Source organism: Antechinus flavipes, chromosome 3, assembly GCF_016432865.1.
Source record: "Antechinus flavipes isolate AdamAnt ecotype Samford, QLD, Australia chromosome 3, AdamAnt_v2, whole genome shotgun sequence".
Lineage (NCBI taxonomy): Eukaryota > Metazoa > Chordata > Mammalia > Dasyuromorphia > Dasyuridae > Antechinus > Antechinus flavipes.
The window spans coordinates 580254731-580275548 of NC_067400.1; the positions used below are offsets into that span (position 1 = coordinate 580254731).

The 20818-nt window shown below is 41.7% G+C and overlaps 1 protein-coding gene across 1 annotated transcript in view; it reads right to left on the minus strand.

Moving 5' to 3' along the window:
* Nucleotides 1-3080: 3080 nt before the first annotated feature.
* The window catches only part of GRHL3 (grainyhead like transcription factor 3), a 31215-nt gene continuing 13477 nt past the window's right edge, over nucleotides 3081-20818 (minus strand). The window contains exons 10-15 of the mRNA XM_051988227.1: nucleotides 20149-20282; nucleotides 18361-18395; nucleotides 16505-16593; nucleotides 15265-15350; nucleotides 11321-11385; nucleotides 3081-4999 (exon numbers count right to left, since the gene is read on the minus strand). Of these exons, the coding sequence (XP_051844187.1) occupies nucleotides 4885-4999; nucleotides 11321-11385; nucleotides 15265-15350; nucleotides 16505-16593; nucleotides 18361-18395; nucleotides 20149-20282 (524 nt within the window). The 3' untranslated portion in view covers nucleotides 3081-4884. The remainder of the gene's footprint in view (nucleotides 5000-11320; nucleotides 11386-15264; nucleotides 15351-16504; nucleotides 16594-18360; nucleotides 18396-20148; nucleotides 20283-20818) is intronic.

Consider the following 20818-nt stretch of genomic DNA (forward strand, 5'->3'; position numbering starts at 1 on the left):
GAGCTATCAACCATAGTTGGACACACTGTACCCCGACTCTAACAGTGATGTTCTCTTAGAGAACAAAGGACAACAACCAACCAATTGTGCGTGATTTCAGTTATAACCAGGAGGCCAGCTGGAGCCCATATACACAATAGCTGGGTTTCCTTCTAGAAATGAGATGCAGGAATTTATTTTCAGTCTCTTGGAGAACTGTGTGGTACAGGGGATAGTGCATTGAGTAGGGCTTCAGAGGACCTGGATTTGAAACCTGGTCCTGCCAGTGACCCTATTCAAGTCAACATGCTAGGCCTTGAGATTCCTTCTCTATAAAAAGAGAGGGTTGGACTAGCCTCTGTTTTCACTTCTAACTCTGAAGCTATGATTCCTTCTCTGCCTCTTTATGTGGCAGTTTCTACTACAGTTCAGTTTCAGTCGTGTTCAACTTTTTGTGACTCCACTTGAGGTTTTCTTGGCAAAGATGCTGCAACAATTTGCCATTTACTTCTCTAGCACATTTTACAGATGAGAAAACTGAGGTAAATACAGTTGCCCAGAGTCACACAAATAGAGAATATCTGAGATCAAATTTGAACTGAGATCTTGCTACTCCAGTTTCAGTGCTCCATCTACTGTGCCACCTAGTTGGCCCTGAAAGAAGACTTAATGGGGTTATGTTATCTGAGTTCAAGTAATTGAAGAGTCATCACAGGGTTACTCTACATAGGCCCAGATGGGAGAACTAGAACAAATGGTGGAAATCACAAGCAGGTGGACTTCTGCTTACTATACAGAACTTAGAAAAACTAGAATCTTAATAAGTAGGAAGTTCTTATTGAAATTATTCAATAATTCAGAAGAGAGAGCTGAATTACCATCTGTCAGAGATGCTGTGATAGATTCCTATTTCCAGGAGTAGGACTAGATGATCTCTGAGAAATTTCATTTCCTATATTATATGCCCCCATTTTAAGCTTCCAGCTTTAATATTCTTAGTTCTATTGTTCTTTCTAGTTCTGTTAGTTTGCCATTTACCCTTTATATGCTAAGATGCTAACTCAAAGTCTACTTTAAGCATCTCTTTAGCGCTTAACATTCTTTGTTCTAATATACCTTCCAGGTCTAATATTCTAGGTCCTAAGATCCCTCCCAGCTCTGTGTTCTAAGACTTCTTTTAGTTTTAATATTTTACAGTTTTAGAGGTAAATTTCTTGAAACTCTGACTTCCCCTAAACAATAGTGGATATGGCACCGAGCTCTGTATAACTGAAAGAAAAGGAGGATTTTGCCCTTAGAGATTTTGCCTTTTACATTAGAGATGTCTTTTCTTTCTGTCTAGGTCATAAATCTGTCCTATCTCCTTTCTTGTCTTCAATGAGGTAGTCCCGATATAGGAAGAACAATACCCATCTGGACAGTGATTGTTGTCACACCTGGGGTCTTATTTGACCCTTGCAAAAATCTCTGTAAAAAAGGATGGGTGGGTATCATTATTCCCCATTTTGCAGAAGATGCTAGACCTTGCCGTCCATCACTTACCCTCAATTACCCACAAAGACTGAGTGGCAGAGCTGGCCCAGGAATTCAGGTCTCTCAGCTCCCAAGTCACTAACTTTTTCAGGCCATCATCTGCTGTTTTCCTGCAAGCCCTTTCTGTTTCTTTCTGTTTTGTCTTGTCTTCCCTCCAGGGAGGGAAATCTCTGTCATTCAGTTACTCAGAGCAGACTTTGTGAGCCCCATAGATGACTCAGTGCCCTTGATCTGGGTAATTCTTTCTCCTTCTCAGCTTGATCTCCCCTCAGTAGAGTTTCTTCGTATATCTCTCAAAGGATGTGCATTACTAATGCTTGGAGATAGGAAGGAAGCACAAAAATATCTATATACGTATATGTACATACATGTATATACACATTTATATATACACATATTTGTGGATATGTGTGAATATATACAGTTTTAAGGAATAAGTGTCACCCTCATTTTTCAAATGAGGAAACTGAGGCTGAGAGATTAAAGGATTTGCTCAGAGTCACAGAACTAGGAAATGTTAAATACAGCATTTGAATCCAAGTCTTCCCACCTGCAAGGCCAATGTTTTTGCTACTGTGACAAAGGTCGTTCATTGTTATAAACCTTTGCACCCAGTCTGAAAGAATTTGAAATATACTTGGGCAAAGATACTTCTCTGGATTTCCATTTCCCCATCTGTGAAATAAGAGAGTTGGACCAGAACATTTCTAAGGTTTCTTTCAGTGTTAAATCCTATAACAACTCAAAGTTAAAATTCAAGATCATTAGTTTACCACTTTAATTTTTCAGATGAGGAAAAAAGCATCCAGGGAAAGAAAGTTCTGTCATACTGCAAAACCCAGCAATGGGATTTGAATCCAGACCCCCTGACTTTCTCTCTTCCATGCTTTCTGCCCTATACAGGGTTCTTAAAGCTATATAGGCAAGACTTTGGACTATGGTGCTTGGAGAGGCTATGCAGTATAGTAGATAGAGCAATGGAGCTGAAGTTAGGAAACCTGCATTCAAATTGTCTTGACCACTTACAAATTGTATGACCAAGGGCAGATCCCTTGCTCAGCTTCAGTTTCCTCATCTGTGAAATGGAGATTTTATATTGCCTACCTTCCACCATTATTGCATAGAAAGTGATTGATAGAATTTAAGATTCTATAGAAATGTGAGTTGAGACTTCATTTTTCTAGACCTCTGTTTCTTCATTTGTGAAATGGAGATGATAGTCTTTTCCTTGCCTTTGTCACAAAGTTTCTGTTAGAACCAGAGGTGAATATATTTTGTAAAAAATGCTTCAAAGCTACAATCAATATCCTCTTTATATATAAGGTTCAGATAAAATAGAAATCCTAAGTCCTCAGATCTCCTTTTATATGACATTTCTGTTCTGACCATTCCAGATACTTCTCTATCAGTCCTCAAAACATTTATGGGTTGGAGAGAGACAGAAAGACACACAAACACAGAGATTGAGAGAAAGAAAGTTTAGTCAAATGAAACTGATCTATTTGACTCTGATTTCTGGAGACATTTACAAAAGGAAGTCATTCAAATCTGGTGTGTCATGTAGTCAATCCTTTATTAATAAATGACATACTAATACAAAACAAAACATTTAAAAAAATCCAAGAAATGTGAAATAACACATTGTTTGAAATGATAAAAATGTCCCCATGAAAAATATAAAATGTTGCATATATATATACAATACATATTTATATTTTATATATATATATAAAACAGACAAAAGTATACTCAGGAAATGTATCACATATTAACATTAACATTGGTATACAACAACAGTATCCAATAAAATATGGCAGCAAATGACGTTTTATGTTACGTGACCAGTAACATAGTTTCAAACAATGTGGTATCAAGTAGTAGTACCCTTGCATCAAATATTATCAGTATAGATCAACTGGTAGCCTCTTATCAAAACAACAATCAAAAGTTATCAAGCAACACTAACTTGATATTCACTGGTAACACCATTGTATCAATGTCTCGAGGGAAAAATATGATCTCAAACAGAAGGAATAAGTTGTAATGATATCTCCAGTGGTAACCGGGTAAACGAGACACAATGGAATGAGAACCTACTAAGAAGACAAATGCATCATAATTAAACTTGGTGACTGTAAAACAGACTTTATATCTCTAGTAATAACCCAAACAATAACATTAGCAACAAGGTATCATATTGTAACAATGATGAATTGCAACAATATCAAACAGCAGCATGTTCTCAGTTAAAAATGTGGTATCATGGAGTAACAAAACAGCAAAGTAACAAGATTAACCAGATAATTAATGATCCTAGCATCAGAGTGACACAGTAGCAAGAAATGACATTGTATGTCACTATGAGTAGTAGCATAGTTTCAAACAATGCAGCATCAACTAGTAAACTAGAATCAAATAGCAACTTATGAAACAATGGCAACTTGACTTCCAGTACTGATATCATGCTATATAGCAACATGGTACCAAGGAAGGAGTATGACCTCAAATGGATTGTAAAGCTGGCTCTAGTAATGACTGGATAACATCATGCAGTGGAATGCGAACCTATAAAATACACAAATGCACGACTGAACTTGGTGTCTGGTAGTAACATAACCTCAAATAACCTCTCTAGTAACAGACCTGAACAATGACAATAACAAGAAGGTGTCAGATTGTAAGAGAGATGAATTGCAACAATATCAAACAGCAGCATGGCCTCAGTTTAGAACGGGGTATCAGAGAGTAGCAAAGTAGCAAGATGACCAGATAATGAGTGACCAAGGCATCAGAGAATGACACAATAGCAAATAATAACTCGGGAATTCCGTTATAGCCTCTTTAAAGAGCAAAACCAGTTATACTTTGATTAGGGAAATGAGTGGGGAATATATGGCCTCATGTGGCTGGTCTGGCTTCAAATGTCTTTTTCTTGCATGAATGAAATTTCCCCATCTGCCTCCCTGTTTCTTCTGTCTGGAAATGGGAGATGCCAGAAGAGCGGCCTTGGAAGGCAAGACCACCAATATCCCAATCAAAATGTCTGACCGTTGAGCACAACAGGGCAGCCCCCAGTGCAAGAAGCAAGAAGGATCTGTTCTCAAGAATGGAGTAGGGAATAGTCTGAAGGCTGGGATGGCAGCTGTCTCTGGAATCAAAGACAGAGCGGCTCCCCAAAGGGGCAAAGCCTTCTCTTGGGAGCTGCAAAGGCTGCTTCTGAAGACTGAGCATCTTCTCTCCCAGTTGAGTGCATTCAAGTAAGGGAGAACACTGAGGCATAGAAAAAGGTTGTGTCAGGCTTTTAGGGCTACGTTCTGGCTCTGCGAGTCAAATGTAGGCCCATAGGTCCAAGGGCAGCGGAACGCTGGGGCCCTATAGCTCCTTGAGGATGATCTGAATTTTGCCATCGAGTTCTCCCATGTCGAGCAGGAAGGCCACGTGGTTACTGTAGTGCTGGATGATGTTGTTGTCCATGTTCACCAAGATCCTGGAAAGGAAAACATGAGAAGATGAGCAGATCCTGAAGATGGAATGACCTCAGCATCAAGGTTCTAGGACTGTAAAGGGGCCTAAAACTGGGAGTAACCAGAGAATTCAAGATGAATCCCATAGGTTCTTAAGAGTAAAAATTCTGCCTCTCCCAATGAATACATCAAATATTTCACTCCATTCCTGGGATCTTATCAGGTATTTGTCTGACTACTGAGCACAACTGTCATAACCTAACAATTTGTAGAGGCATTGAATGAAGGATCTTAGAACCTTAGGGAGGGACCTTAGAACACAGAAATGTCAGCACTAGAAGGGCTCTTAGAACATTAAATTATCAGAGCTTGGAAAAATTTTGGAACATAGCATATCAAATCTGCAGAGGATCTCAGAATGCAGAATTTTGGAGATGAAAGTGAAACAGGTGGAAGAGGACCTTAGAAAATTATAATAGCTCCCATATGGCTTTGCTTCTCTCAAGGAGGCAGATCATACCTATGTTGTTATCTCCATTTCATAGATGAAGAACTAAGGTTAAATGCCTAATTTCAGATCACAAGCTACTTTATTGGCCAACTGGAGGCTTGAAACTCATTTTATCTGTTCTGCCACTAAGTACTATTCTGTGTGGCACAGATCTTTCTCTTCCCTTGGCTCCCAATCAGAATCAATGCTATACCTAAACACTAGACGATCTTGGTCTGAGGATGAGTAGGATGAATCAGGTTGTCCTGGTGAGCATTAAGGAAGGAAATTTCTTCTCAATTCCAAGCAGTCATTAAACAAACCATGGAGCCTTGGGGATTGAGGAGTCCTTCATAGGACTATCTTTGACAGTATCAACAAAGCCATTATTCTCTGGGTTGAACATTTCTACTTGGGATTAGAATGCTCACAGAGCCATGGGCATCCTGGTTGATCATTGCCAATTAATTAGAGCCGTTTCTTTCCTGGATTCAGACTTAGATTTATTCCCCAGTCAATTTCACAGAGAACCCTTTGTTTTGTTCTTCTTGGGGGAGTGGAAAACCAAAGGAGATCCTCTGGGACCTAGTCAAATTCAAAGCCTTTGATCCCTTTGGCCAAAGTGAGCTTCTTTCTCTGCAGTGTCATAGCAGCAAGAATACTGAAGTGAAAGTTATTGAATTAAGGGATCTTAGATCTCGACTGTCAGCTACCTCAGAGACCAGCCAGTCTAACCCTATCAGTTTCCAGATGAAAAAGCTAAGGATTATTGTTTCTGATTTCATAGATTCATAATGGCAGCTCAGGATCTCTGAGCTAAAACTGAAAGGAACCTTGGAGACCATCTAGTTAATTCAAAGTCATCATTTTATAGATGTGGAAACAGGCCAAGGCAAGAGTTGCCCACGTTCAAAGAAGTCCTAGAAAACAGAAGTTCTCTAAACTTGGGTCCTGTGAGTCCCAAACTAACTGGTCTTTCCATTGTACCACTTTGCCTCCCTGTGAATTATAGAGGGTCCCAGTATTAGGAGTTATGCTTATTCCTTCCTGCCAAGACTTCCTTGTTAAGGGTAAACCTTGCCTCTCTAACCTTCTCCCTCTCCACCTCCAACCTGGCCCTTCCCAGCCAGAGGGGAACCCCAGAAGAAGACAATTGGTTGTAGTTTCATTCTCCCTCCCATCTCATATTATTTAGCTTCTGAAAGCAATGTGATTCTGGTCTTTTTAGCTGGGAGATGAGAAGTATGAATACCCCAGCATCTAAAGCAACAGCAAACATAATGTGACCTGACTGTCATTTTTACCCTCCTATCTGTCTCACTTCACATTAAAAACCTGGCCAGGGGCCAGCAAAAACAATGTATTAGTTAATCTTCCAAGCACTCAGTGATGCTTGCAAGGCTGATGATATCTCTCTTTGTCCAGAGGACTCGCTATGTAGCTTTATGAAAATAAACTTGGCCATTTATTAGAATTTCCTGTTCATCAGATTACAGAGAGGACTGGGCCCAGAGAAGGGTGGGGAATCAGCCTAGCCTCTTCAGAAAAGCATTTCTAGGGGGATATATTTCCTAATCTGCTCATTTGAAGCAACCTAATCAGGGGCACTTTTGAAGTAAGGGTAGAAATTCTTATAAGCTGGGAAAGGTGTTTCTGCCTCAGTAGAACTTCCAAGAGATATTCTCCAAGTCTATCCTAGTAGCTAGTCAAGAACTGTAATTGTATTCTATTTAGAGGGAAAGATGGAAAAACTGGTATAGTGCAGTTTCTTAAATTGTGGGTCATGACCCCACATGGGGTTACATAACTGAATGTAGGGATCATGAACTTGTGGTTTATTATCAGTCAAATACATAAATATTTTATATACCTATATACCCAGGTTCACGTAAGAGTTTCTGGGGCAAAAAAAGGGGTTGAGACTAGGAAAAAGCTTAAGAAGTCCCAGTGTAGTATGTGGAATAATGAGAATACTGAATTTAGCCAGAAGACAGGGAGATGAATCATGATGACAAATGGCAAGGGTTTCCTCTCTGTGGACACTGCTTTTCCTAACTGTAAAATGTGACATTGGACTAGATAAGAAGATCCCAGCTCTACATCTGTGTCCCCCATTCCCTATGAAAATGCACATGATGGACTCACTGAGCATAAATGTCCCTCCCACCTCTGGCATTCTCTGTTCTAAGCTTCCTTCTAACTCTGCTGTTCCATGCTTTACAATCCCTCTTAACTCAGACATTCTGTATTCTCAGAAAGGCCCCTTCTGGCTCTATCATCCTATGGCCCAAGGACTCATTCAGCTTAAATTCTATGACCTAAGGTCTCTTTCACAATTCTGCATTCTAGGGATATTTTGCATTGACATTTTAGCCTAACTCTGACATCTGATTTTCCAAAGTACCTTTCCTTTCCAGCTTAGTGAAGCCCAACCAGCTTCCAACTCTACAAGCTTTTAATGTTCTAAGGCCCCACTCAATTTAAAATTATAGAAATCTGCCAATCATTCAGGTGGCAGACTAGGGAATGAAGCTCCCAACTGGACTTCCAGACATTTCAAACTCTCCAAAATCTACCACATTTTATCCTCCAACTGCGGACAGTCAAAGATTCTGCCTACTCTGCTCCCAAATGATGAGAGTTTTGTTAGGGAAATGAGAAGAAACAAGGGAAAGTCACTCTGGGCTTGTTGGGGCAAGGCAGCATTGAATGCTGAGCTGAGATTCTGATTCAGCTCCAGTGAACACGGGAGTCCCAGTTTAAAACCGAAACTTAACTAAACAAAACACACACACACATTCACACACACAGACAGCCGTTCTCAGGGCCTCTGGTGATGAGCTCATTAGGGAATCATACATTGTAGAGCTGGAAAAGATCTCAAGAAATCTTGCCTCCTGCCTGCGGGTACAGCAATTATAATTCTTCCTATACGAACAGCATGGCCTAGGGAAGAAGCCCCAAACATATATCACATGGATTCAAGGAGACTCAAATTCAGATTTAGATAATTATTAGCTATATAGCCATGAGTAAGGAACTCAAACTCCTCATCTACAAAATGGGGGTAATACTGTTATTTATCAGGAGACCATTCAGTATAGTGGAAACTCTTGAGTCAGAGCAGCTATTTTTCAATCTTATCTTTGAAAGTTACTAGCTGTGTAATTTTTAAATTTTTGAGGGTCTCAGTTTCCTCATTTGCCAAATAAAGCTCCAGATCACAGATTCGTTTTCCACAATTATTATGAAAAACAGTTTATAAATCTTAAAACATGATTTAAATGTGAGCTGTAATTATTGAGAGAATATCTTGAATTTCTCTCCCTCATCTCTTATTAGCCAGGTAACTTTGGTCAGAGCACTTCCTCTTTTGAGCCCCAGTTTCCTCATCTGTAAAATAGAGACCATCTCAACTGGCCTTTTTTTCCCATTTGCTTTTGTAGGCAGGAAAAGGGTTAGTCTGTCTCTGAACTGTTTTTAATTTTCTAACATGTCCTCTCACTGGTCAGTCTGATGGGCCTCTGCCATTTGTAGAGTTGGTCAGAAGAAGAAACTGGTAGTTAGGGCCCTTGCCCGGCCCCTCCCCCTCAATCCTTTGTCAGCCCCCAGACCCAGCCCAGGGAACATTATGGGAGGGGGTGGCAAGGTAAGGGAGACTCACAAAACCTCTAAAAGGAAAAGGCCCAGACATTGTCTGGAGGCAGAATTCCTGGGCTCCTTCCAGGTGCTATTAATAAGTAAAAGAGTACAGTGCTGCTGGGGGGATGGGGAAGGAGCACTAGGGGACGGGATAAGAGAATCCTCCAGGAGAGGGATTTAGGGAGATAGATCTCAGTTTCGGGCCATTGTCCAGGCAGAACCGGGGATAGGTGGAGAAGGCTTCCAATTAACCCCTTGCTATTATTTACTGTTAATCACTCATAAATAATGATTTCCCCAATCAGCACTCACCACATAATGACTGCAAATTGGGGCTTAGCAACAAATGACTGTGGCTTCCCAGACAGCGGCTGGGCTCAGAGGAGATCAAACCTGCCCACCCCTGCTGTGGATGGGGTGGGGGTGGGTGCACAGGAGGTGGGAGGAAGACTCCTGGCTCCGTGTGTGTGAATTGCAACAGAAAAACAGAAGATGTTGACTGAAGCCATCAGGGGAGGCAGAAAAGGGGGATAAAAATTGTACTGACATTTAGATAGTAATTCCAAGTTCACAAAACAGTTTGCGTTTATTTTCTCATTTCATGCTGATGCCCCAATGTATTTTTTAAAAAGCACTAATTAAACACCTACTGTGTTCTGCTACTCTACAGCTCAGCTTCTTAAACTGTGAGTTTAAACACTTTACATATGTTATCTCATTTGCTCCTCACAACAGTCCTGGGAGGTCAGTGCTATTATGATGTCCATTTCACAGATAAAACTGAGGCTGATTAGAGTTTAAATTACTAGCTATCAGTAGCTAGTAAATATCTGAAGCAGAATTAGCATCCGAGTCTGCTAGATTCAAAGGCCAGTACTCTCTATCTACTTTCAACACCTGCCAATAGTCAAAGGGCCTGGGGTCCAATTTCCTCATGTGCTTCCATACTGCCTATGTAACTTAAATCTCAGTTTTCTCCTCTGAAAAGAGGGGGATTGCTCTGCATTATCTCAAAGGCCCCACCCCAGCCAGCCTTAAGTCTGTTTACTACCCAAGTAAGGTGTTTTTACTACCCAAATTCTTTCAGGTTCAGTTTGACAGATCAGATTCTACACGCTTTTATCTCCCTGTATGATTCCTCATTGTTTCCCCTAGAGTAGCTTGTTCAGGGTCCCAGTCCAGTGATTTCTAGAATTGCTCTAGCCTACATAGAATGGTGATCCCTGAGATTGAGAAAGTGTATTGTGGGCACCCTTTTGTTCCAATAACTATCCTGGCCAGGCAAACTACTGGAGGCATTCAGCATATGTGGATAATAAAAACCTGTCCTTCATACACTCAGAAGCAGAACCTTAAAACGAAGGGGGAAAAGCAGAATAGATCTCAGAGCTGGGAGGGCCCTTAGAACACAGGTTGTCAGAGCTGGGAGGGCCTTAGAACCCAGGATATCTGAGCTGGGAGGGCCCTTAGAACACAGGCTGTCAGAGCTGGGAGGGCCTTAGAACCCAGGATATCCGAGCTGGGAGGGCCCTTAGAACACAGACTGTCAGAGCTGGAAAGCCCCTTAGAATATAGAATATCAGAGCTGAGAAGAGTCTCAGCATATAGACTATTGCCTCTGGGATGCCATCCAATCCAACAAGTACTTAGTAAGCACCTGCTCTATAACTGGCCCTTCAGTGTAGGTAAATATTTGAAAGCACAAAGACCAAATAAAAACAGTCAAGTTATTCTTAAAATACAAAATATTAGAACAGAGGTACAAAATAGATATATCAGTACGAACTTGATAGTTTGGAGGTACAAGGAGAGAACACTAAGGGTCCTTTAGGAGACAGTACTTAAAAGGTTATCTCACTTAACAAGTGGGGAAATTGAGGCTCAGAGAAACATTGCTCAGGTTACATGGGTGGTGACTGGCAGAGTCTGACTCTGGAATGTCTGACTCTATTTCTCTTTCTGCCAGATGATGGATGAGGGTGGAGGAACACGTAGTCCATTCTCTTGAGAGTTATGGGGCCTTTTCCCCCAATGCCTTTCCCCTCAGAACCCTTGACTAGGCTGGACACGCACAAAGATACTTGGACACAAGGAAACACTTTGTGTCTTTGGTCCCACCAGTGGGCTGGACCTACTTGTGATTTACAATCTTGTTAAGGCCAAAGGCTGTTGACAAGTAGGTGCCAGCATTTCCCGGCATGCACTTACTTACCCTCGCTTGCATTTTTTATAGACTTTGTAAATACTTTCTTCAGGAAAACCATACTTCTCCGAGATCTGCAAGAGAACAGCCAGGAATTTATTTGCAGGATGCCAAGGCCAGATTTTAACAACCTAGAGGTGGGGTGGGAGGGAGTAGGTAAGTAAACTTTCCCCACCATCTAAAAATAACAATAATACCTCACTTTTGTAAAGAGTGCTATGCTTTTCAAAAGAGCTTTAACATTTATTATCTTCCCAGAATCTCAGAATAAGCTGAGAGGAAAGTGGAGCCTGTGGCCCTGGGCAGACCTTCGATAGATGGCCTGTAAGATTCCTGCCAGATACTATGAAGATTTCCATTTTGCCCATTAGGAAACTAAGGCCTGGAGAAATCAAATCAAAGGATTACAGAATTTTAGAGTTGGATGGGCCCCTAGGATGCCAAAGCTGGGAGAGCCCTCAGGACACAGGCTGTCAGAGCTGGAAGGGCCCTTAGGACCTAGGATGTCAGAGCTGGGAGGGCTCTTAGAACACAAAATGTCAGAGCTGGGAGGGCCCTGAGAACCCAGGAGCTCAGAGCTGGGAGAGCCTTTAGAACATGGAATGTCAGACTTTGGAGGGGCCTTAGAACATGGATTGTCAGAACTAGAAGAGACCTTGATCCTTTGCAAATCTGACATTCTCTGCTCCAAAGCCCATCTTAAGTTTATCTTTTCGAGTGTCTATAAATATTTATGTGACACTAGCTCAAGTAATTGCAGAAAAATATTTAGGGACTCTTGAGCCCCAGGTGGAAGGTTTTTATTCACTCTCACTCATGTATTACACAAGAACAAGAGAGATCGTCAAGTTGCTGAAGACATGTTTTTAGAGCAGAAGCCTCTTAAGGCTTTTTTTTTTTTTTTTTTTTTTGATAAAGTACCTATGTGCAGCTGAAAAGTTTTATTCTTTTGATTCTATCACTGGATATTCCAACTTTCCCTCAGTATCAAGAGGGACACTGAAAATATTAAATCTTACTTAACTGGCTTCTTTGGAACTTCCCAATTACTGCTGAAGGGACCACCCTCCTCCTGGTAGCTCAGATTTGCAAACTTGATGTCACCCCTGACTCCTCACACTTTTAATCACCCCATATATCCATCCAGTTTTCAAATCCTGTCATTTCTTACTTGCCCTTCTCTCCACTCATGTAATTACTACCTAGTTCAGGCCTTCAACATCTCTCACCTGGACTACTGTTATTAACTTTCTAATGAGTTTTCAGCCACAAATCTCTCTTCTCAAAAGTACTTTCCATGGAGCTACTAAACCAATTTTCTTAAGTGTAGGTCTTATCATGTCTTACTCCATAAAACACAATGAGATAATATTTGTGAAGAAAAATAAGAAGGAGGAGGAGGAGAAAGGGGAGGAGGAAAAGAAGGAAAAGGAGGAGGAAAAAGGTAATAAATAAAAATAGAAATAAAAAATAATAGAAATAATAAATAAAATAAAAATATAACAATAAACACTTATTATCTTCCACCTTCCCTTCAATAAATTGCAAAGGCTAATTGAATATAAATTGTTTTGCTCTCATTTAAAACCTTTTTCCTTTCCTACTTGGCCCCTCTACCTTTTCAGGCTTGTTATACATTACTCCCTTCCATAAACACTATGGTTCCAGGAATGTTAGCCTACATTGCTGCTCTTTGAACACAAGCTCCATCTGCTATTGTCATATCTTTATACAGGCTGTTTTCCAAGCCTCGAATGTTCCCTCCCTAACGTCAACTTTAAGAATCTCTGGCTTCCTTCAAGACTCAGCATAATTCCTGCTTGACCCCATCCCTTTTCTCCCAGTTGCAAAGCTTTCCCCTCTATACCCTCTCTATACCTTGTGTATACCTGTGAATAAGTTTTCTCCCTTATTAGACTATAAATTCTTTGAAGGCAGGGATTATTTTTGCCTTTTTTTTGCATCTCTAGTCCTTAGTACAGTGACTGACTCAGAGCCACAGATAATCCAGGCAGATCCACGGTCTTTATTTAGCTAGCCTTGAAGGGATCTGAGAGGTCATTGCGAATGGAGAAATGTTCTCCATACTATTTCTCCCAATAAGTGGTCACCCAGCCTCGGTTTGAACACTTCCAGGTTAGGGAACTCTATCTCCTGAGGCAGCCCGTCTCATTGTCAGAGAGCCCAGTTTAGGAAGTCCTTCCTCATGCTGAGCCCTGGGAACAACCCCCGCAGATGGCTCCATCTCAGTCTATTCAAAACCACTTGGTTTCATTTCTGTTAAAGCTCACAGAGAAACAGGTTTGCAAGGCTAACAAAGGCATTGGCCCATCATAAAACAGCCATCAGATTATGGAGAATTTACGGCGTGTGCTTTTCCTGAGGAGCCAGTGTTATAGCAGCCAGGAAGATAACCATCACAGAAATATGCCTCATATGTCCCTCCCGCAACCCAGCTCCCCAAATCCCCCTGGAACAGGGAGAGCCACAGAAAAGCTGGGGCTTCAGGTTTCACCTTAATGGACCCTAGATAGGATCAGAAAGATGTTGGCTTTTTTCATTATAGTCGAAAATATGAAAACCTTTTGGGATTTTAGTGGGTTGCTGGCTCAACCTGAGTCAATAATGTATGTGAGACACCAATGGGGGCGGGGGGAGCAAATGTAGTTTCCAGGCTTTATTGATGGGATCAAGGTGTCTAAAAGGAAAGGCCGGACACCACAGGCATGGTCTGAGCAGTGCTCATGAGGAGGGAGGGCCTCAGGCTGAGTCCAACTGAAATGTCTTGCTCAGGTGTGGGTGCCTCATTTTAGGAAGGAACCTCACAAGGTGGTCTACATCTAGTGAAAGTAATCAGTATTGGGGGGTCCTTAACAAGCACACCATCTCAGCATTGGACAAAAGAAAGGACCATGTCTAGAATCCAGGCCAGTGCCTCATACCTAACTTGAGAAATGTGTTTGGAATACAGTTGGTGAATGTTCAGCCTGGAGGAAGGGAAACAGTGGAGTTAGGCTGAAAGGCAAGTAAATTTTTTATCAAATATCTTGAAGAGCTGTCCTGTGAAAGATGGATTGGCTTAAGTTCCTTGGCCCTAGAGAGCTGATGCAGGAGCAGGTGGAAGGTACATTTATGGAAATAAGAACTTTCTATCACGTAGAATTGCCCAACAATATAATACAGCTGCTTTTGGAAGTAGCTAGCTCTCTTCGTTAAGAGAGATTCATAAGAAGCTGGGTAAAAACATATCAAGAATGGGATAATGGGGGTTCCTGATTGAGACAGTGAACTAGATGGTTTTTGAGGTCTCTCCCAGCTGTGATATTCTATGTTCTAAGAACCCTCCTAGCTGACATTCTGTGTTCTAAGCTCCTCCCAGCTTGGAGACATTCTGTGTTCTAAAGGTTTTCCTAGCTTTGAATTGTGTTCCAAGAACTTTCCCAGCTCTGAAATTCTGGGTTCTAAAGCCCTCCCTTCTCTGATATTCTCTGTTCTAAGATCCCTCCTATCTCTGACATTCTGTGTTCTAAGGTTCTTCCAACTCTAGCACTCTCTTTGTAACCCTGAGCTAATCATTTGACCTCGCTTTGCCTTAATTTCCTCACCTATAAGGTGAGAGGCTTGGACTTGATGGCTTCTCGTTATCTCTTCCAGTCCTGAATTTATGACCCCAGGATCTCTTCTATAGTCTGATCATCCTTCCAGTTCTAGATGTTTCCAGATCATATCTAGTACTAACACTTCATTCTCTAAAGTGCCTTCTAACCCCAAGATTTGAAGACTAACAGAAGAAGAAGAACATAGCCAGATCTCATTTAATCATCTGGGACAGAAGAGCAGATTGGGATAGGAAATACCTGTATCCTTCTATGATTATCCAAGCTCCCTAGGGACCATCTCTTCTCACTTCCCCCATCCTCCCCAAGTAAACTGAAAACTTGAATAGTTCTTACCGCATTCCTTAACCCTTTGAGGTCTGGGGTCTTCAGCATGAGAGCATCAAACACTTCCTCTGTCTCCCTCCGGACATATAACAAGACTGCAAAAAACCAGAAACAGCTTTAGTTTACATGAGAGGGAAGAATGAAGTCAATATAATTTCAGACATGGGGATCGATCATAGAATTAGTGGATTTAGGACCAGAAGAGATCTTATAGCTTATTGAGATCCCTCTAGTTCCTTTATTTTATGCGATGAGAATCATGACTCAGAGAAATTAATCAACCTACCCAGAGGCACATCAGTGACAAGGGGTAAAATTGGGATCTGAATCCATCTTCTGATCCCAAATCTAATACTTTCCCCCTTATACCATGAAATCTTGAGCCTCCAAAACTTTTTTCCCCGAGGCAATTGGGGTTAAATGACTTGTTCAGGATCACACAGCTAGGAAGTGTTAAGTGTCTGAAGTCAAATTTGAATTCAGGTCCTCCTGACTTCAGGGCTGGTGCTCAATCCAACCCTGCCCTATATACCAACTAGCTGCCCCACCTCTGAAACTTTCTAAAAGGCCCAGAATGAAGAGAAGCAAGCATAACTCTCAGTGTCTGTCCAAGCCCCCCAAAATGTTTACCCATTGGAGATAGAATTGCCCCCACGGCCAGGGACATGACACATGGCTTGGAAGACTAAAAGGTATTCACACACACACACACACACACACATACACACACAATACACATACACATACATGCATGCACACGTATGTATGTATACCTATATATCTATATGTCTTAGAGTTAGAAGAGCTGTATTTAAGATTGAGTTTGTCATTTACTAATGGTATAACTATGGCAAATTACTTGATCTCTCTCTGAACCTCAGTTTCTCCATCTCTAAAATGGGAATAGCATAATTTGTTCTATCTTTCTCAAATGCATTCACGTTCATAAGACATTTTGTAAGCTCTGAAGAGCTGCATAATTGAATATCTGTATTATTATTCATCCTTCATATCAGATATTAGTACCTCCTGGGGTACCAGGGGCTGTCCCATTCTGATTTTCTTAGAGCATGGGGTATAGATCAACATGATGTGTATGAAAGAACATGGGGATTGGAGTCAAAGAACCTGCCCTAGACAAATATCTCTCTGGGTGTTTTAGTTTTCTCCTCTATAAAATGAGGGGACTAGACTCAGGGATCTCAGAGATTTCTTCCAGATGTAGCGTGGGGATGGGAGGCGCCCTTACCTCTCTGGAGATCATCTTCCTTGGCTTGCTTGGGAGGCAGAAGGTCAAAGTCATCAGAGAAGGGTGAACAGGTTCGTTTAAAAGGCAGCCTGAGGGGACAGAATGGTAGGGAGTTCCAGGTCAGGAGCACAACAAAGAGAGAGAATCAGGCAGCCTTAGAAGCTATCTCATGGGTGTATTTCTGATAGACTGGACAAAGAGCAGGGGCGGTCTTGCCCTGTGTTGACATATAGCTCAGAAAGTCGGGGTCCCTCCAGATAGTGCCAATGAACCTAGATTCAAAAGGCAGTGTTCTGAGGGGGGGGGAGGGGCTCTACTAGAGAACTTAGAAATCCCTGAATGTGACTTGGGAGGTTGGAAGTAAGTATAGATAAGGACTTAACATTTGCTTTGTATTATATCTTTTATGGTCATCCTTTTTCAGAACCAGATATTTAAATATATTATATTTAATTTATATATTTACATCTATAAATTTCCTATATTTCTGTATATTTAAATATGTAAAATTACAAAGGAAATTAATTATTTTGATATGTTGCTATTGAAAATATTAAAATCAACTCACAGATACTAGGCTAAAAACCCCTGGTAGAGATTTTATATCTCTCAAAGAAACAGTCAGTAGAGGAAAAAGGTCCCAGGAGTGGTTCTGGATACCATTATCTGACAAATCCATGTCATTGAGGGCATATTGTAATTACTCATGTATGTTTCCTGCCTCCTAGAATATAAGTGCCACAAGGACAGGGATGGATCAGTTCTTATTAAATCAGCACAGTATTCTGCAGCTATGTTTTCATTTATTCAAAAACATTTTATCTTGCACGTAGTCCTAAATAAATCTTTCTCCAATGAAGGAATGAAGGAGGGAATGAATGAATGACAGCTTTTGTGTATAAAAGCACTCAGAAGGAATGGAATGATCCCATTCCCTCCCCAGCACCAAGTTGTCTCACAAAGCCGCCAGCCAATCTCCCCATCTGCCAGGCCATCTCTGAGCCTTGCTATTTTGTTTGTTTTTACAAGAGGTTGTCTCGCCAGAGATTAGCTGAGTTTTCACATAAAATGAGTCCAATAAAAACTGGGGGAGTTTCAATGAGAAAGGAAAAGCTGGTCCCTAGCTCTGTGGTTGAGGTCCACGCCCTCCAGCCACTGGGCCTTCCTTATGGGGCTGTTTCCAGCAAAAGGATGGTCAGCCTTAAAGTGACGTAGGACTATGGCTGCTCACAGTAGGTGCTTAATACATGCACATCTGTCATTGTTATGACGATGATCAGTATTTTGTCTATTTCATCACCGTGGCTATTCCCTCTACCAATGGTGATTGGCACTTAGTGTGGCAAAGAAAAAAAAATCATCCTCTGCTGGCCAAGTGTCAAATGATGAACTCCTATGCAATTATGGAGGCTGGGCCCTGAATGGCAGATTAAAAAGCACATTTCTGGTGTGGTTCTCCAAGCCTTTCCAGCTCGGTGAACTCCGCTAGGACTGGTATAGTGTTCCAGAATCTTGGGGTCGCCTCCGTACCACAAAAAGGCATCAGGAGAGAGAGCAGGGACTGCCTTTCTTTGTATCCCAGTGCTTAGCATACACATCTGGCACACAGTAGGTGCTCAGTAAATGCCCTTTCATTTCTTACATTCATGGAGAATTAGTAGTAGTAGGATTACTAGTATCATTGCTGATCTTATGCTCAAATCCTGACTTTGAGAAGCATGACCTCCAGGAGGCACTGGCTTGTAAATGGGCCTGTGTAGGGGGAGCTGGGAGCAGGAGGTAACTCCAGAAGGGGGAGCAGGCTGGGAGGAAGGGGACAGAGGGAAGATAAATAATAGGAACAGGATTCTTCATACCTGCTTGTGCTGTTGTGGATGGTAGGAGAACCAGTCTAAAATGCAAAAAGAAAGATGTATTCCATCACGTCAGTGATTTATATATTTATATTTATAAATTTCATATATTTCTGTATATTTAAATATATAAAATGACAAAGGAAATCAATTATTTTGATATATTTGATCAGTGAAGTAGTTCTACTTGGGCAGCCAGATATAATGGTCAGAACGCTGGCTTGGAGTTGGGATTCTGTCCTGCCTCTGACATTTGCTAGATACATAACCAGCCTCAGGCAGCTCCCTAAGACTTAGACACTCACTGCTCTAGAATATTGTCTGCGAGAGAGACCTCCCACAGGGAGAAAGCCATCCCCTCCCGAAGCAATGTATCCTACTTTGGGTTCACATGAAACCTCCATCCTTTCTCTCTGTAACTATTTCTGTCTTGAAACAGGATTTTAAATGCTTCAAGACAACTATCATCCTTGCTCCCAAACCATCTTCTCTCCTGCAGGCAAATCCCTCCTAGTTCCTTTGATCAGTTCTCATAGGGTCTGACCTTGGACCCTTCACTTTCCTGGATATTCTCCCCTGAACAAGCTCGTGGCTCAGTGTCCATCCTAAAAGGTGATTCCTGGAAGGGAACCTAGTAAGCCAGAGGAGGAACCCGATTGCCACAGAAGGCAGCAGACATCTTTCCTCTGAAGCCGGAGGCAGTCAGGGAGGTCTGAGGTCGGACACTTAGTGGCTGTATGGTCAGCCTCAGTTTCCTCATCTATAAAATGCAGATAGCAATCTGTTGCGATAATCGAATGAGAGAATATGTGTAAAGTGCTCTACAAACCTTACAATGCTATTATTATTCATCATAATGTAGCTGAATGTTGTCTCATCATTGACTCACGTTGGCTTTGTGGTCCACTAAAGCCCTCAGATCTTCTCTCTCTGAAATCTTGCTGTGCTCCCCTCGGCGCCATCCCACAACCCCCCCACCCTGTGCTCGTGAGAAGGTACAGTCATAGTTTTGAGACCTGTGAGGATCAATAACTTCAGTTTGCCCTTAAAAGACCATCCCCTGAATCTGGCTACAGACTCTACACCTTAAACTTGGCCAGACATTTCACAAACATATGTTGTAAGTTACCATATGGAGCTGTCTGAACCCATAACCTCCCTGAGAGGGCTGAGTCAGGAGCCTCCTGGGCCCTTGCCAACGTGTCACCACACGCTGCGGCTGCGGCCTCAGGGAGGCTGATTGTGTCATCCCCCTGACGTCCCATATGGCACGTCTCCGTGGACGCCTCTCTAACCCGGCTTCTCCACACCGAAATCGTTATTCCCCGTCCCGACCAGCTTCTAACTGACTCCTGCTTGCGTGCTCATCTGAACCTTGCCTCTGTACACAAAGGGAGTGAGGAGTTTATTCTAACTTTCATCACTGGCTCCCTTAAGTGCTTCCAGGCAGGGAATGTAATAAAGAAGAAAATGGGGAATGAACAAATATTAATAACAGCTTCAACCTCACAAAGCACTTTACATATATGCGTTACATTATTATTCCCATTTGTTGTTGCTGAGTCATTTTGCAGTTGTGTGGGACTCTTCGTGGTCCCATGTGGGATTTTCTTGGCAAAGATACTGGCGTATTTGCCATTTCCTTCTCCAGTTCATTTTATAGATGAAGAAACTGAGGCAAACAGGGTAAGTGACTTGTCCAGGGTCACACAGCTAGTATCTGAGGCTGATGTGTCTTTCTGGTTCCAAGCCTCAGGCTTGAGTTATTTGGACCCACTCCCTGATGCTTACCACGCCATTCCTTTGCAAGTTGGAGAAGTGGATGTTGGGGATGAAGAGAACAGGCTGGCTCTCTAGGTCAGACTCTGGTCGGAGGTAGGTGGTCTCATTGCCTCGGAAACTGGACAGTAGGCAGCCCTTAAGCCCTATTGGGAAGAAACCCATTCGTACCTGAGAAGTTGGCTCCAGCAGTCAGCAGAGAGAGTCCTGAACCCTGTCCGCTCACTTTGAACTCAAGCTCTCCAATGAACTAGTTCATTGTATGGATAAGTAATTTCTCTTTACTGGGTCTCAGTTTCCTTTTTTGTCAAATGAGGGAGAGTAGATGGAGGTTCCAGATTTCATATTCTAGTTCTAAGACCCTTCCCATTTCTGACTTTCTGTGTTCTGAATTCCCTTTCAAGTCTTACATTCTGTGTTCTGAAGTCCTTTTTAGCTTTAATATTCTATGTACCAAAACCCCTTATAGTTCTAACATTTAACACGTTAGCATGTGGGATATCAGAGTTAGTCCTTAAAATGTGAAAAGCTAATATATTCTATATTTTAAAAATCCTTTCAGCTCCATTTCATATGCTAATATTCTATGTTCTAAGGCTCCTTCAAGCTCTAATTTTTTTTTTCTATTCTAACCTGTAATATTCTAAAGACCTTACCAGCTCCATCCACAAGCTATTTAATG